The sequence below is a fragment of the Myxine glutinosa genome, chromosome 2, assembly GCF_964187855.1.
Source record: "Myxine glutinosa chromosome 2, kmMyxGlut1.1, whole genome shotgun sequence".
Taxonomy (NCBI): Eukaryota; Metazoa; Chordata; class Myxini; order Myxiniformes; family Myxinidae; genus Myxine; species Myxine glutinosa.
Window position 1 is genome coordinate 121,661,415 of NC_136262.1, and position 16,578 is coordinate 121,677,992.

General features: G+C 44.1%; 1 protein-coding gene across 8 annotated transcripts in view; it reads left to right on the forward strand.

The window, feature by feature from the left end:
* The first annotated feature begins 273 nt into the window (after positions 1-273).
* ZRANB2 (zinc finger RANBP2-type containing 2) overlaps positions 274-16,578 on the forward strand; it is an 84,563-nt gene continuing 68,258 nt past the window's right edge. For 4 of the 8 annotated variants that reach the window (XR_010981479.2, XM_068097662.2, XM_068097664.2 and 1 more), the window contains exons 1-2: positions 278-478; positions 16,211-16,263. Coding sequence is in view for 7 of the 8 variants with exons in the window: in XM_068097662.2 (XP_067953763.1) it covers positions 396-478; positions 16,211-16,263 (136 nt within the window). In the remaining variant the exon portion in view is untranslated. Of the gene's footprint in view, positions 479-16,210; positions 16,281-16,578 lie in introns of all 8 variants that reach the window. The other 4 variants (XM_068097665.2, XM_078771593.1, XM_068097667.2 and 1 more) reach the window with 4 other exon arrangements.

Sequence of the window (16,578 nt, forward strand, 5' to 3'; positions counted from 1 at the left end):
GCGTCTTTATTTCTTTTATTTAATAATGAAGTAGCCCACTGACGTCATTTTTGTAGACGTCACGTTTGATCGGTGAGCTTGTCTTGGCGGTGTAATAGGCGGTGTATTAAACATTTTATTCATTCGTGCTAGTTGCCTCAGGAAAGTAAGCTAAATTATATTTCCAATTGTTTTTGCGTTACATTAAAACCGTTCTTCATATTTTCTTTGATGCCTTACGGTAACGGTGGATTTACAATCGCGCTTTCGATACAAGCGGAAACACGACCGGAAGGAAACCTCAGCCTCCACAGATTTGGTGAGGGGAAGAAGAAACGGCGTGACGAAGAAGAAGAGGCTGCGCAATCATTCGGTTTCCGGATCACTGCGAAAGACGGAAAGAGGCGAACACGACGATGAGCGCGAATAGAGAAGAATCCGCCACGGCATCTCGAGGATTTCGCATGAATGATGGTGACTGGGTTTGTCCGGATAAAAAGTGAGTCTCGCTCCAGACTGTGTGTGTGTGTGTTTGATGTGTCCACAAAGGAGGCGCTTATCTGAGACAGTGAGGTAACAAGGTTTCTTAGCGTCGGGCCTAGTCTTCCTTTATGGTGTATGGTGGTGACTGGAGGGAGAGTACTGAGTAGCTTGGTTCATACACGTCACATGGGGCGTTTTGCAAATCAACCAAAAATTACCCACAATCCTTCGCGGTCTTGAGGAGACGCCACTTGTGATATAGGAACGATCACACCATGTGATGTACACTACCCAACGATAAATATAGGAACGATTACACCATATATAGTACCCACCTTTAATATAGCAAAGATTACACCATGTACAGTATCGACCAGAACAGAAATATAGATCATACCATGTACAGTATCCACCAATAACATAAACTTTCACCATGTACAGTATCGACCAGAAATATAGATCATACCATGTACAGTATCCACCAACAACAAACTTTCACCATGTACAGTATCGACCAGAAATATAGATCATACCATGTACAGTATCCACCAATAACATAAACTTTCACCATGTACAGTATCCACCAATAACATAAACTTTCACCATGTACAGTATCGACCAGAAATATAGATTATACCATGTACAGTATCCACCAATAACATAAACTTTCACCATGTACAGGATCCACCAATAACATAAACTTTCACCATGTACAGCATCGAACAACAATATAAACTTTCACCATGTACAGTATCGAACAACAATATAAACTTTCACCATGTACAGTATCCACCAATAACATAGACTTTCACCATGTACAGTATCCACCAATAACATAAACTTTCACCATTTACAGTATCGAACAACAATATAAACTTTCACCATGTACAGTATCGACTATCGACCAACAATATAATCTTTCACCATGTACAGTATCCACCAATAACATAAACTTCACCATTTACAGTATCGAACAACAATATAAACTTTCACCATTTACAGTATCACCAACAACAACAACAACATGCATTTTAAGGCCATTTTCCCTGCTAGAGCTGGGGTTAGCCTTGCGGTCCCCATGACAATCTTCTCCATTTTGCCCTATTTTCTGCATCTCTCCTTGTTAACCCCCTTGCCCGCATTTCTTCTTCCACCATCTTTAGCCAAGTCTTTCTCGGTCTTCCCCGTCCTCTACTTCCTTCTACATTCATTTCCATCACTCTTCTCAACCAGTCACTTTCATCCTTCCTCAACACATGACCAAACCATCTCAACCTGTTCCTCTTCACAGCATCAATCACAGGCTCTATTCCCATCATCTTTCGCAATTCATCATTTGTCTTCCTCTCTCTCAACGATACTCCGCACATCCACCGAACCATTCGCATTTCCACCCATTCCAGCCTTCGTTGCTGCTCTACGTTCATTACCCATGTCTCGCTCCCATAAATCATAACACTTCTCACACATGCAGCATGCACCTTTCCCTTCAGCTTCAACGACACTCCCCTCCTCGTCAGCACGCCACTCAGTTCCCGAAACTTCTTCCATGCACATCTCACTCTAGCAACCGTGGCCGAGTCTGATCCACCTTCTCCATTCAGCATGTCTCCGAGGTAGCAAAGTGTTTTCACACCTTCCAGGTACCATTTACAGGATCGATCAACAATATAAACTTTCACTATGTACAGTATCGACCAACAATATAAACTTTCACCATGTACAGTATTGACCAATAACATAAACTTTCACCATTTACAGTATCGACCAACAATATAAACTTTCACCATGTACAGTATCGACCAATGACAAAAACTTTCAGAAATTTACAGTATCAACCAACAATATAAACTTTCACCATGTACAGTATCCACCAATAACATAAGCTTTCGCCATGTACAGTATCGACCAATGACATAAACTTTCACCATGTACAGTGTCGACCAATAACATAAACTTTCACCATGTACAGTATCGACCAATGGCATAAACTTTCACCATTTACAGTATCGACCAATAACATAAACTTTCACCATGTACAGTATCCACCAATAACATAAACTTTCACCATGTACAGTATCCACCGATAACATAAACTTTCACCATGTACAGCATCGACCAATAACATAAACTTTCACCATGTACAGTATCCACCAATAACATAAACTTTCACCATGTACAGTATCCACCGATGACATAAACTTTCACCATTTACAGTATCGACCAACAATATAAACTTTCACCATGTACAGTATCCACCAATACTAATATGAATACGCATTGCGTAGAGTGAGAGCTTCGTCGACAATAGTCAGTCGATCGAGTACGCAGCCCTCGCAAAGATCTGTAGGCCTAGGCCTAGCTAGGCTAGGTTGTTTGATCTTGGGCTTAGAATTAAAATTCAAATTAATTTTATTGAATGGATAGATTGGGATAGAATGCAGGACTTACCTACTGTAGGCTATATAGTCTAGACTTCTAGTCGACTGGACCAGGTACGTAGGCCCGACTGGCAGATACGTACTGAAATTGGTGTACCTGGCTTAAATGAAGTCGGTGTAGCCGGCGGAAAACTGAAACCTGTGTAGCTGGTGGAAAAAAGAAGTCTGTGTAGCTGACATAAATGATGAGCGGTTTCGAATTCAAAATCCGTTCTGTACAGTACTGAATTGTAATTTATTGATTTTAATCACTAGGTGAAAATAATTTTAATCAACAGGTGAAAATAATTTATCGGTTGCGCCAGACCAAAGCAAGATCACGTAAGCAAGAAGGCGGATCATGGAAGGGTCAAGATGGCGGATCATGGAAGGGTCAAGATGGCGGATCATGGAAGGGACATTTCAAATGACACCATGAAATTTTGTTCCCAAGGGAATGGGGAATGAATTTTTTGTTTTTTGTGAAATTTGAAAAAAATAATTTGTGAAATTTGAAATGAAAATGAAATTTTGAATGGATTTACATATACATGCAATGGGCATAGAGGTTCACTTACGAAGCTCTCTATAGACTTTCACCATGTACAGTATCGACCAATAACATAAACTTTCACCATGTACAGTATCCACCAATAACATAAACTTTCACCATGTACAGTATCCACCAATAACATAAACCTTCACCATGTACAGTATCCACCAATAACATAAACTTTCACCATGTACAGTATCCACCAATAACATAAACTTTCACCATGTACAGTATCCACCAATAACATAAACTTTCACCATGTACGGTATCGACCAATCACATAAACTTTCACCATGTACAGTATCCATCAATAACATAAACTTTGCTCATGTACGGTATCGACCAATCACATAAACTTTCACCGTGTACAGTATCGACCAATAACATAAACTTTCACCATGTACACTATCAACCAATAACATAAACTTTCACCATGTACAGCATTGACCAATCACATAAACCTTCACCATTTACAGTATCGACCGATGATATAAACTTTCACCATGTACACTATCAACCAATAACATAAACTTTCATCATGGACAGTATCGACCAATCACATAAACTTTCACCATGTACAGTATCGACCGATGACATAAACTTTCACCATGTACACTATCAACCAATAACATAAACTTTCACCATGTACAGCATTGACCAATCACATAAACCTTCACCATTTACAGTATCGACCGATGATATAAACTTTCACCATGTACACTATCAACCAATAACATAAACTTTCATCATGGACAGTATCGACCAATAACATAAACTTTCACCATGTACACTATCAACCAATAACATAAACTTTCATCATGGACAGTATCGACCAATCACATAAACTTTCACCATGTACAGTATCGACCGATGACATCAACTTTCACCATGTACACTATCAACCAATAACATAAACTTTCATCATGGACAGTATCGACCAATCACATAAACTTTCACCATGTACAGTATCGACCAATAACATAAACTTTCACCATGTACAGTATCGACCAATAACATAAACTTTCACCATGTACAGTATTGACCAATCACATAAACTTTCACCATGTACAGTATCCACTAATAATATAGAATTTAACCATGTACAGTATCCACTAATAATATAAACTTTCACCATCGTCCCTTTTCAAACTCATGGTATCATAATTGGGGATTGTGTTCTCGATCACCCCTATTCAAACTCATGGTATCATAATTGGGGATTGTATTCTAGATCACCCCTATTCAAACTCATGGTATCATAATTGGGGATTGTGTTCTAGATTGCCCCTATTCAAACTCATGGTATCATAATTGGGGATTGTGTTCTAGATTGCCCCTATTCAAACTCATGGTATCATAATTTGGGATTGTGTTCTCGATCACCCTTATTCAAACTCATGGTATCATAATTGGGGATTGTGTTCTAGATTGCCCCTATTCAAACTCATGGTATCATAATTGGGGATTGTGTTCTCGATCACCCCTATTCAAACTCATGGTATCATAATTGGGGATTGTGTTCTCGATCACCCCTATTCAAACTCATGGTATCATAATTGGGGATTGTGTTCTAGATCACCCCTATTCAAACTCATGGTATCATAATTGGGGATTGTGTTCTAGATCCCCCTTATTCAAACTCATGGTATTATAATTGGGGATTGCATTCTAGATCACCCTTATTCAAACTCATGGTATCATAATTGGGGATTGTGTTCTCGATCACCCCTATTCAAACTCATGGTATCATAATTTGGGATTGTGTTCTAGATCACCCTTATTCAAACTCATGGTATCATAATTGGGGATTGTGTTCTCGATCACCCCTATTCAAACTCATGGTATCATAATTGGGGATTGTGTTCTAGATCACCCTTATTCAAACTCATGCTATCATAATTGGGGATTGTGTTCTAGATCACCCCTATTCAAACTCATGGTATCATAATTGGGGATTGTGTTCTAGATTGCCCCTATTCAAACTCATGGTATCATAATTGGGGATTGCGTTCTAGATCACCCCTATTCAAACTCATGGTATCATAATTGGGGATTGTGTTCTAGATCACCCCTATTCAAACTCATGGTATCATAATTGGGGATTGTGTTCTAGATTGCCCCTATTCAAACTCATGGTATCATAATTGGGGATTGTGTTCTAGATTGCCCCTATTCAAACTCATGGTATCATAATTGGGGATTGTGTTCTAGATCACCCCTATTCAAACTCATGGTATCATAATTGGGGATTGTGTTCTCGATCACCCCTATTGAAACTCATGGTATTATAATTGGGGATTGTGTTCTCGATCACCCCTATTCAAAGTCATGGTATTATAATTGGGGAGTGGGTTCTGGATCACACCTATTCAAACTCATGTTATCATAATTGGGGATTGTGTTCTAGATCACCCTTATTCAAACTCATGGTATCATAATTGGGGATTGTGTTCTAGATCCCCCTTATTCAAACTCATGGTATTATAATTGGGGATTGTGTTCTAGATCACCCTTATTCAAACTCATGGTATCATAATTGGGGATTGTGTTCTGGATCACACCTATTCAAACTCATGTTATCATAATTGGGGATTGTGTTCTAGATCGCCCCTATTCAAACTCATGGTATTATAATTGGGGATTGTGTTCTAGATCACCCTTATTCAAATTCATGGTATCATAATTGGGGATTGTGTTCTCGATCACCCTTATTCAAACTCATGGTATCATAATTGGGGATTGTGTTCTAGATCACCCTTATTCAAACTCATGGTATCATAATTGGGGATTGTGTTCTGGATCACCCCTATTCAAACTCATGGTATCATAATTGGGGATTGTGTTCTAGATCACCCCTATTCAAAGTCATGGTATTATAATTGGGGAGTGTGTTCTGGATCACACCTATTCAAACTCATGGTATCATATTTGGGGATTGTGTTCTGGATCACACCTATTCAAACTCATGTTATCAGAATTGGGGAGTGTGTTCTTGATCGCCCCTATTCAAAGCCGTGGTATTATAATTGGCGAGTGCGTTCTCGATCACCCCTATTCAAACTCATGGTATTATAATTGGGGAGTGTGTTCTCGATCACCCCTATTCAAACTCATGGTATAATAATTGGGGAGTGTGTTCTAGATCACCCCTATTCAAACTCATGGTATCATAATTGGGGATTGTGTTCTCGATCACCCCTATTGAAACTCATGGTATTATAATTGGGGATTGTGTTCTAGATCACCCCGATTCAAAGTCATGGTATTATAATTGGGGAGTGTGTTCTGGATCACACCTATTCAAACTCATGGTATCATAATTGGGGATTGTGTTCTGGATCACACCTATTCAAACTCATGTTATCATAATTGGGGGTTGTGTTCTAGATCACCCATATTCACACTCATGGTATTATAATTGGGGAGGGTGGTCTAGATCACCCCAATTCAAACTCATGGTATTAAAATTTGGGAGTGTGTTCTAGATCACACCTATTCAAACTCATGGTATCATAATTGTGGAGTGTGTTCTCGATCACCCCGATTCAAACCCGTGGTATTATAATTGGGGATTGTCTTCGAGATCACACCTGTTCAAACTCATGGTATCATAATTGGGGATTGTGTTCGAGTTCACCCCTATTCAAACTCATGGTATTATAATTGGGAGTGTGTTCTCGGTCACACCTATTCAAACTCATGGTATTATAATTGGGGATTGTGTTCTCGATCTCCCCTATTCAAACTCATGGTATTATAATTGGGGATTGTGTTCTTGATCACCCCTATTCAAACTCATGGTATCATTATTGGGGATTGTGTTCTAGATCACCCTTATTCAAACTCATGGTATCATTATTGGGGATTGTGTTCTAGATCACCCCTATTCAAACTCATGGTATTATAATTGGGGAGTGTGTTCTTGATCGCCCCTATTCAAAGCCGTGGTATTATAATTGGGGATTGTGTTCTAGATCACCCATATTCAAACTCATGGTATCATAATTGGGGATTGTGTTCTAGATCGCCCCTATTCAAACTCATGGTATTATAATTGGCGAGTGTGTTCTAGATCACCCCTATTCAAACTCATGGTATTATAATTGGGGAGTGTGTTCTAGATCACCCCTATTCAAACTCATGGTATCATAATTGGGGATTGTGTTCTCGATCACCCCTATTGAAACTCATGGTATCATAATTGGGGATTGTGTTCTAGATCACCCCTGTTCAAAGTCATGGTATTATAATTGGGGAGTGTGTGTGGATCACACCTATTCAAACTCATGTTATCATAATTGGGGAGTGTGTTCTTGATCGCCCCTATTCAAAGCCGTGGTATTATAATTGGCGAGTGCGTTCTAGATCACCCCTATTCAAACTCATGTTATCATAATTGGGGAGTGTGTTCTAGATCACCCCTATTCAAACTCATGGTATCATAATTGGGGATTGTGTTCTCGATCACCCCTATTGAAACTCATGGTATTATAATTGGGGATTGTGTTCTAGATCACCCCGATTCAAAGTCATGGTATTATAATTGGGGAGTGTGTTCTGGATCACACCTATTCAAACTCATGGTATCATAATTGGGGATTGTGTTCTGGATCACACCTATTCAAACTCATGTTATCATAATTGGGGGTTGTGTTCTAGATCACCCCTATTCACACTCATGGTATTATAATTGGGGAGGGTGGTCTAGATCACCCCTATTCAAACTCATGGTATTAAAATTTGGGAGTGTGTTCTAGATCACACCTATTCAAACTCATGGTATCATAATTGTGGAGTGTGTTCTCGATCACCCCGATTCAAACCCGTGGTATTATAATTGGGGATTGTCTTCGAGATCACACCTGTTCAAACTCATGGTATCATAATTTGGGATTGTGTTCGAGATCACCCCTATTCAAACTCATGGTATTATAATTGGGAGTATGTTCTCGGTCACACCTATTCAAACTCATGGTATTATAATTGGGGATTGTGTTCTCGATCTCCCCTATTCAAACTCATGGTATTATAATTGGGGATTGTGTTCTTGATCACCCCTATTCAAACTCATGGTATCATTATTGGGGATTGTGTTCTAGATCACCCCAATTCAAACTCATAGTATTATAATTGGGGAGTGTGTTCTAGGTCACACCTATTCAAACTCATCGTATTATAATTGGGGAGTGTGTTCTCGATCACCCCTATTCAAACTCATGGTGTTATAATTGGGGATTGTGTTCTAGATCACCCCGATTCAAACTCATGGTATTATAATTGGGGATTGTGTTCTTGATCACACCTATTCAAACTCATGGTATCATAATTGGGGATTTTGTTCGAGATCACCCCGATTCAAACTCATGGTATTATAATTGGGGAGTGTGTTCTCGATCACCCCTATTCAAACTCATTGTATTATAATTGGGGATTGTGTTCTAGATCACACCTATTCAAACTCATGGTATTATAATTGGGGGTTGTGTTCGAGATCACACCTATTCAAACTCATGGTATCATAATTGGGGATTTTGTTCGAGATCACTGTTGTGGAAAACCATTCAGGTCCGCACAACTTTTAGTCCAACGGTTTGGTTTAATTGCATTTAGATCATCACATCATTCCTGTAAGTAGAAATACACAATAAGCATACGATGCGACATCTCATAAAGCCATTCATATCAGTCAATGCAAGCAAGCTAGATATTCTATAAAGGCGTACCATTAACGAGGCTACCGATGTAACATGTCACAAGGGAGAAGTCTCGGAGCACTGACACAGCAATGGGTCTTATAGTCACGCCCCTAGTGGGGACAACAATGACAGCGAGCAGCGAGCATCCCCACCCGGGTTCAGTACGGATACGATTTCACTACATTCACCCCCCCCGTCAGAATTATACGGCCGCGTGGCTAAAAGCGAGTGAGCGTCAGCATGGGCGCGGAGTATTAGTCGGCCCAACCGTAGCGGGCCGGGCGGCGAATTTCTCTGCCAGCACGCGTTCGAAATTCCCCGGGTACGGCGTCTCGTAACCCTGTATCCCCGGTGTCAGAGGCGTCAACAGGGTCGGGTGATGAAGGGGGCAACGCCAAGTCGTCGGACCCGGGCAGTCTCGACGGGGGGAGGGTCGGTGGACTGTCGGCGATGGGAGCGTCGGGAGAGGTCATAGTCTCATAGACGGGTTCGACTGGTCCGTCCGATTCCCTACTAAGGTCGTCGACCCCGCAAGGGGCAAGATGACGAACGGAGACAGTAGTCTCACGACCATCAGACGTCATCACACGAGCATGCTCAGGATTAGCCTGGAGAATCTGCACTTTGTCCACAAGGGGGTCGTACTTGCTCGCGCGAACTGCTCGTTTAAGGTAGGCCGGCCCGGGCCCAGCGAGCCAACTGGGCAAAGACCGTATACACCCCGAGCTCCTGGGGTGGTGGAAAAGACGCTCGTGGGGAGTTTGGTTAGTTGCCGTACTCAGGAGTGCCCGGATTGAGTTCAACGCCGCAGGTAACGACCAAGCCCATTTATCGAGGCCCCGGCCGTGGGTCCGGAGATGGAGCATGACGGCCCTCCAGATAATCCCGTTGAAGCGTTCGATCTGCCCATTAGCCTGGGGTCTATACGGCGTGGTGTAACTAGACGCAACGTTGTTTTGGAGCAGATAGCCGCGCACCTCCTGAGACAAGAAGACTGCACCCCGGTCGGTATGGACATAGGCCGGGTAACCGAACATTGAGAACAAGTTCTGTAAGCAACGCATCACCGTGGCAGCAGTCATGTCCGCGCACATATAAGCAAAGGGGAATCGTGAGTACTCATCAACGATAGTGAGCAGATAGCGAGAGCCGCTCGACACCGGCAAAGGGCCCTTGAAATCCATCGCCAAGCGTTCCCACGGGCGTGTAGCCTTCACCAGAGTCCCCATAGGGGGGTTATAGAAACGCGGTTTGATTTCCGCGCAGATAGCGCAGTCGCGACAGATACGGCGGATATCGTCAATCGAGTAAGGGAGATTCCCACTCCGCACGAAATGAGCGAAACGCGTTACGCCGGGATGGCCCGCAGTAGCATGCAGCACCCGTAGGCCCTCCAACGAGGTGATACCAGCACATGTAGTGGGGCGCGATAAGGCATCGGCGGCCTGGTTATCCTTCCCTGGGCGATATTTGATGGTGTAACAGAAGTCGGCGAGTTCGATACGCCAGCGAGTGATTTTCTCGTTCTTAATGCGCTGGGCGTGTAAGGTGTCGTACATGAACGCAACGCTTTGCTGGTCCGTGATGATTTGGAAGCTCCGCCCGAGTAGGTACGGGCGCCATCGCCGAATAGACTCGACGATCGCATACGCTTCCTTTTCAACGGACGAGTGCCGCCGCTCAGCGGAGGTAAGAGTCCGTGAAAAGAAAGCCACGGGACATCCCCCTTGGGAGAGGGTCGCCGCGATGGCCTGATCCGAGGCGTCACTTTCGAGGACGAACGAGCCGCTCTCGTCAATGGTTGCTACGGCGGCTCGGGCGATGTCGGTCTTAAGTCCTTCAAAGGCCGTCAATGCGGCCGAACTCAGGGGAAAGGTGTCGCAGGCCACAAGGGGGCGAAGTTTCGCGGAGAAATTTTGCACCCATTTGGAGTAATGGGCGAACAGCCCAAGGGCGCGTTTCAAGGAAGCCCGATCGCAGGGAGGGGCCATGTCGAGCAAAGGTCGCAGACGTTCCTTATCCGGAGAGACAGAGCCATGGGTCACGGTGTACCCCAGAAGATCTATTGTGCGTAGGGAGTATCGGCACTTATCCTCGTTCATAGTTAAGTGATACCGTTGCGCGACCTCAAGGAAGCGCTTCAGATTAGCGTCATGGTGCCCTTGGTCATATCCACAAACCGTAAGGTTATCGAGGTAGACGAAAACATCGGTTAAGTGCTCCCGCGCAACGAGGTCATCCATGGCCCTCTGAAAACAAGCGACCCCGTTCGTCACCCCAAAGGGCAATCGTGTAAATTGGTACAACCGCTGCCCCGACTCGAAAGCGGTATAGATACGATCCGCCCTAGAGATAGGGATCTGGTGGTACGCACTACGGAGATCGAGAGTACTATAGACCGAATACTGGGACACCTGTTGCACTAGCGCGTCCATCCCCGGAAGGGGGTAGGCATCCAGCTGTGTAAAGCGGTTAATCGTTTGGGAATAGTCGATTACCATGCGTTTGCGATGGGCCTCACTGCGCACCACTAAGACCTGGGCACGCCACGGTGACCTACTAGGTTCTATGATGCCGTCTTTCAAGAGCTGAGTCGTTTCGTCCGCAATGAATTGCATGTCCGCGCGGGAGTAGCGTCTCGATTTTACCGCGACAGGGGTACAGTCGGAGGTTAGATTGGGGAACAGCGAAAGCGGACGGACGTCCATTTGCGCTAGGGCGCACACCGTTAGCGCGTCGTCCGCCCCCACAACAAGAGTGTCAGGCCCACCGAACTCCATTACCAGACGTCCATGCAGCTTAAGAAAATCGTGTCCTAGCAGAATATCAGCACATAATGCGGGTAAAACCATAAGGTGTACATCAGGGAAAACCCGTCCCTTTAGCACTAGTTTCAATCGGCATTCCCCTTTTGTGCTAAGCCGGAGTCCCTGGGATGCCATGAAGATCCGTCGTGTAGACCGCCCGATCCGCCATCCATGCCTGAGCACAAGTCGCTGGTCGATAAAACTATCCGTAGATCCGGTGTCCACCAAGGCCTGAACACAATGGCCCTCAACCATAAGGGGAATAAGGGCTTGAGCCAGGCCAGACGAGGCAGCTGGGAGCGGGACTGAGCCCCCCGAATGGGTCGGACCAGCCTCGCGGGTGGATCCTACACCAGCAGCAGTTTTGCGATCGTGGCCGGAGTCTGCGTTGACCATGGGGAATCCATTATCGTCATCAGAGGGCTTTCCCCAGCATTCCGGTGTTTCGCGATTCAAAATCCGATGAGAAAAGGCCTCAGTAGTATTTGACATCGCCTTTTGACACTCCTGGCAGATAAAGGCTTCCGTTGTAGCCGAAATCGCCTTTTTCGTTTGGTCGCTTTGACAAAAGGCTTCCGTAGTATTCGAAATCGCCTTTTTCGTTTGGTCGCTTTGACATAAGGCTTCCGTAGTAGTATTCGAAATCGCCTTTTTCGTTTGGTCGCTTTGACAAAGGGCTTCCGTAGTATTCGAAAGCTGTTTCTTCCCTTGCGTGGCTCGAGGTTTGGCCAAGGACGCGGCCTTTGTCCCCGATGGAGAATGAGACGGTGGTGGCTTTCCGGTGGCGCCAGTCAAGGTTGTCTGAGCGCCCAGCGGGCCGCAGCGAGAGGCCCTCCCCATCGAAGACGGGTAAGGCGCTGGGCTCGTGGGTTCTGCTACAAGCCCGTTCAAGGTTGCCGCGCCTGCGCGACCGCGGCTGCGCGCGTCGAAGGGCCGCGAGCCGCGTGCCGATTTCTTGCACACTTTCGCGTAATGTCCCTTTAGCGAGCACAAATCGCAAATAGCGTCACGTGCCGGACACACGACTCGGGCATGACGAGGCCCTCCACAAAAAAAACATGCGGCCCCGCGCAAGGCCTTGGGTCTGCTGGTCGTAACGGCAGCTGTCAGGGTAGGGTCATCCTCCGGAGCATCCCGGAGTTCAGCAGGCGGATCCACGTCCTCGTCAGCGGTCCTCTCCGGCCGGGCGTGTAGTGAGGTGCCCGCCAAAAGGCGCGTGCGATCATAGGCGTTCGATTGCATCCGCGCTTCAGTATACACCGTCGCTTGCTCAACCGCCGTAGCGAAGGTCAGGTCGGTCTTCTCCAAGAGTTTGAGACGTAGTTCCTGAGAGGAGACCCCTGCTATGAAGGCATCTAAAAGTCGATCATCTTTAGCCTGCTCGGGAGTCCGTGGCTGGGCGCTGTCCAGCATGAGCTGCCGGAGCTCCTGGGCGTAATGATCCATAGGCTCGTTGGGTTGCTGCCGTCGCGTCTGCAGCAAATAACGCGCATACACAGGGCTTTTTTCTTTTATATAAAGCCGCTTGAGCTCCGCGACGGTAAGATCATACGTCGTGCATTGAGCGACCGAGTGGTAGACCCGGTAGTCGATTTTTGAGTGTAATATTGCCAGCTTCGCGGCAGGCGTCGGAGCGGTATCAGGCTCATTAAAGAGATGCTCCAGTTGCTTGAGCCAGTGCTTGAGTTGCAAGCCTCCGTCCGTGGCTTGTGGGTCGGCGCTGAAAATGGACACCGTCAACGTCTTGTTGCCAGCCATGTCAGCAGATCATAAATGCAATTAAGTGTTGTGGAAAACCATTCAGGTCCGCACAACTTTTAGTCCAACGGTTTGGTTTAATTGCATTTAGATCATCACATCATTCCTGTAAGTAGAAATACACAATAAGCATACGATGCGACATCTCATAAAGCCATTCATATCAGTCAATGCAAGCAAGCTAGATATTCTATAAAGGCGTACCATTAACGAGGCTACCGATGTAACATGTCACAAGGGAGAAGTCTCGGAGCACTGACACAGCAATGGGTCTTATAGTCACGCCCCTAGTGGGGACAACAATGACAGCGAGCAGCGAGCATCCCCACCCGGGTTCAGTACGGATACGATTTCACTACAATCACCCTTATTCAAACTCATGGTATAATTGGGGAATGTGTTCTCGATCGCCCCTATTCAAACTCATGGTATTATAATTGGGGAGTGTGTTCTCGATCACCCCTATTCAAACTCATGGTATCATAATTGGGGATTGTGTTCTAGATCACCCTTATTCAAACTCATGGTATTATAATTGGGGAGTGTGTTCTCGATCACCCCTATTCAAACTCATGGTATTATAATTGGGGAGTGTGTTCTCGATCACCCCTATTCAAACTCATGGTATAATTGGGGATTGTGTTCTCGATCACCCCTATTGAAACTCATGGTATCATAATTGGGGATTGTGTTCTAGATCACCCCTGTTCAAAGTCATGGTATTATAATTGGGGAGTGTGTTCTAGATCATCCCTATTCAAACTCATGGTATTACAATTGGGGAGTGTGTTCTCGATCACCCCTATTCAAACTCATGGTATTGTAATTGGGGATTGTGTTCTAGGTCACAGCTATTCAAACTCATGGTATTATAATTGGGGATTGTGTTCTAGATCACCCCTATTCAAACTCATGGTATCATAATTGGGGAGTGTGTTCTAGATCACCCCTATTCAAACTCATGGTATCATAATTTGGGGATTGTGTTCTAGATCACCCCTATTCAAACTCATGGTATCATAATTGGGGAGTGTGTTCTAGATCACCCCTATTCAAACGCATGGTATTATAATTGGGGATTGTGTTCTAGATCACCCCTATTCAAACTCATGGTATTATAATTGGGGATTGTGTTCTAGATCACCCCTATTCAAACTCATGGTATCATAATTGGGGAGTGTGTTCTAGATCACCCCTATTCAAATGCTTGGTATTATAATTGGGGATTGTGTTCTAGATCACACCTATTCAAACTCATGGTATCATAATTGGGGATTGTGTTCTAGATCACCCCTATTCAAACTCATGGTATTATAATTGGGGAGGGTGTTCTAGATCACCCCTATTCAAACTCATGGTATTAAAATTTGGGAGTCTGTTCTCAATCACCCCTATTCAAACTCATGGTATCATAATTGTGGAGTGTGTTCTCGATCACCGCTATTCAAACTCATGGTATCATAATTGGCGAGTGTGTTCTTGATCACACCGATTCAAACCCGTGGTATTATAATTGGGGATTGTCTTCCAGATCACACCTATTCAATCTCATGGTATCATAATTGGGGATTGTGTTCTCGATCACCCCTATTCAAACTCATGGTATTATAATTGGGGATTGTCTTCTCGATCACCCCTATTCAAACTCATGGTATTATAATTGGGGATTTTGTTCTTGATCACCCCTATTCAAACTCATGGTATTATAATTGGGAGTGTGTTCTCGGTCACATCTATTCAAACTCATGGTATTATAATTGGGGAGTGTGTTCTCAATCACCCCTATTCAAACTCATGGTATTATAATTGGGGATTGTGTTCTAGATCACACCTATTCAAACTCATGGTATCATAATTGGGGAGTGTGTTCTCGATCACCCTTATTCAAACTCATGGTATCATAATTGTGGAGTGTGTTCTCGATCACCGCTATTCAAACTCATGGTATCATTATTGGGGATTGTGTTCTCGATCGCCCCTATTCAAACTCGTGGTATTATAATTGTGGAGTGTGTTCTAGATTGCCCCTATTCAAACCATGGCATCATAATTGGGGATTGTGTTCTCGATCGCCCCTATTCAAACTCGTGGTATTATAATTGTGGAGTGTGTTCTAGATTGCCCCTATTCAAACTCATGGTATTATAATTGTGGAGTGTGTTCTAGATCACACCTATTCAAACTCATGGTATTATAATTGTGGAGTGTGTTCTCGATCACATCTATTCAAACTCATGGTATTATAATTGTGGAGTGTGTTCTCGATCACATCTATTCAAACTCGTGGTATTATAATTGTGGAGTGTGTTCTAGATTGCCCCTATTCAAACTCATGGTATCATAATTGGAAACTGATCTTGATGGTCTGTATTCAAATTGGTGGATTAAAATTGGCAAGAGTTCACTGTACTCTGTTGTATTTTCCTTTGTTTTTTTTTCAATATGGCTTCTCACCATATCGCTCTATTTTCATTCTTGTTCTATCCCCCTTCTTTCCCTTCCCACTCCATACAGATGTGCTAATGTCAACTTTGCTCGTCGCTCCCACTGCAACCGATGTGGCAAAGGTTTGGCACTCAGCATGGTGTGTTTGGTTATCTGTACTGTAAATTTCATTTGATTACCTAACCGCACCCTGCCTTTGCCGACCGTTTTTGCCTTCCCAACCGTTTTATCCATCTAACCCCTCAACCCTATACCTACCAGGACTGTTGCACTGCAATTTCACTTGTGCTGACACCGAGCGCGAACCTCAAATTTGAATTCTCACACCCATTGATACTAGTGCCAATGCATGTCATGTTGTGTGTTGTATCAGTTTGTATTGCTCACATGTTGTCCATAATCATTATAAGAGGGGAAAACATGAAAACCAAATTAAA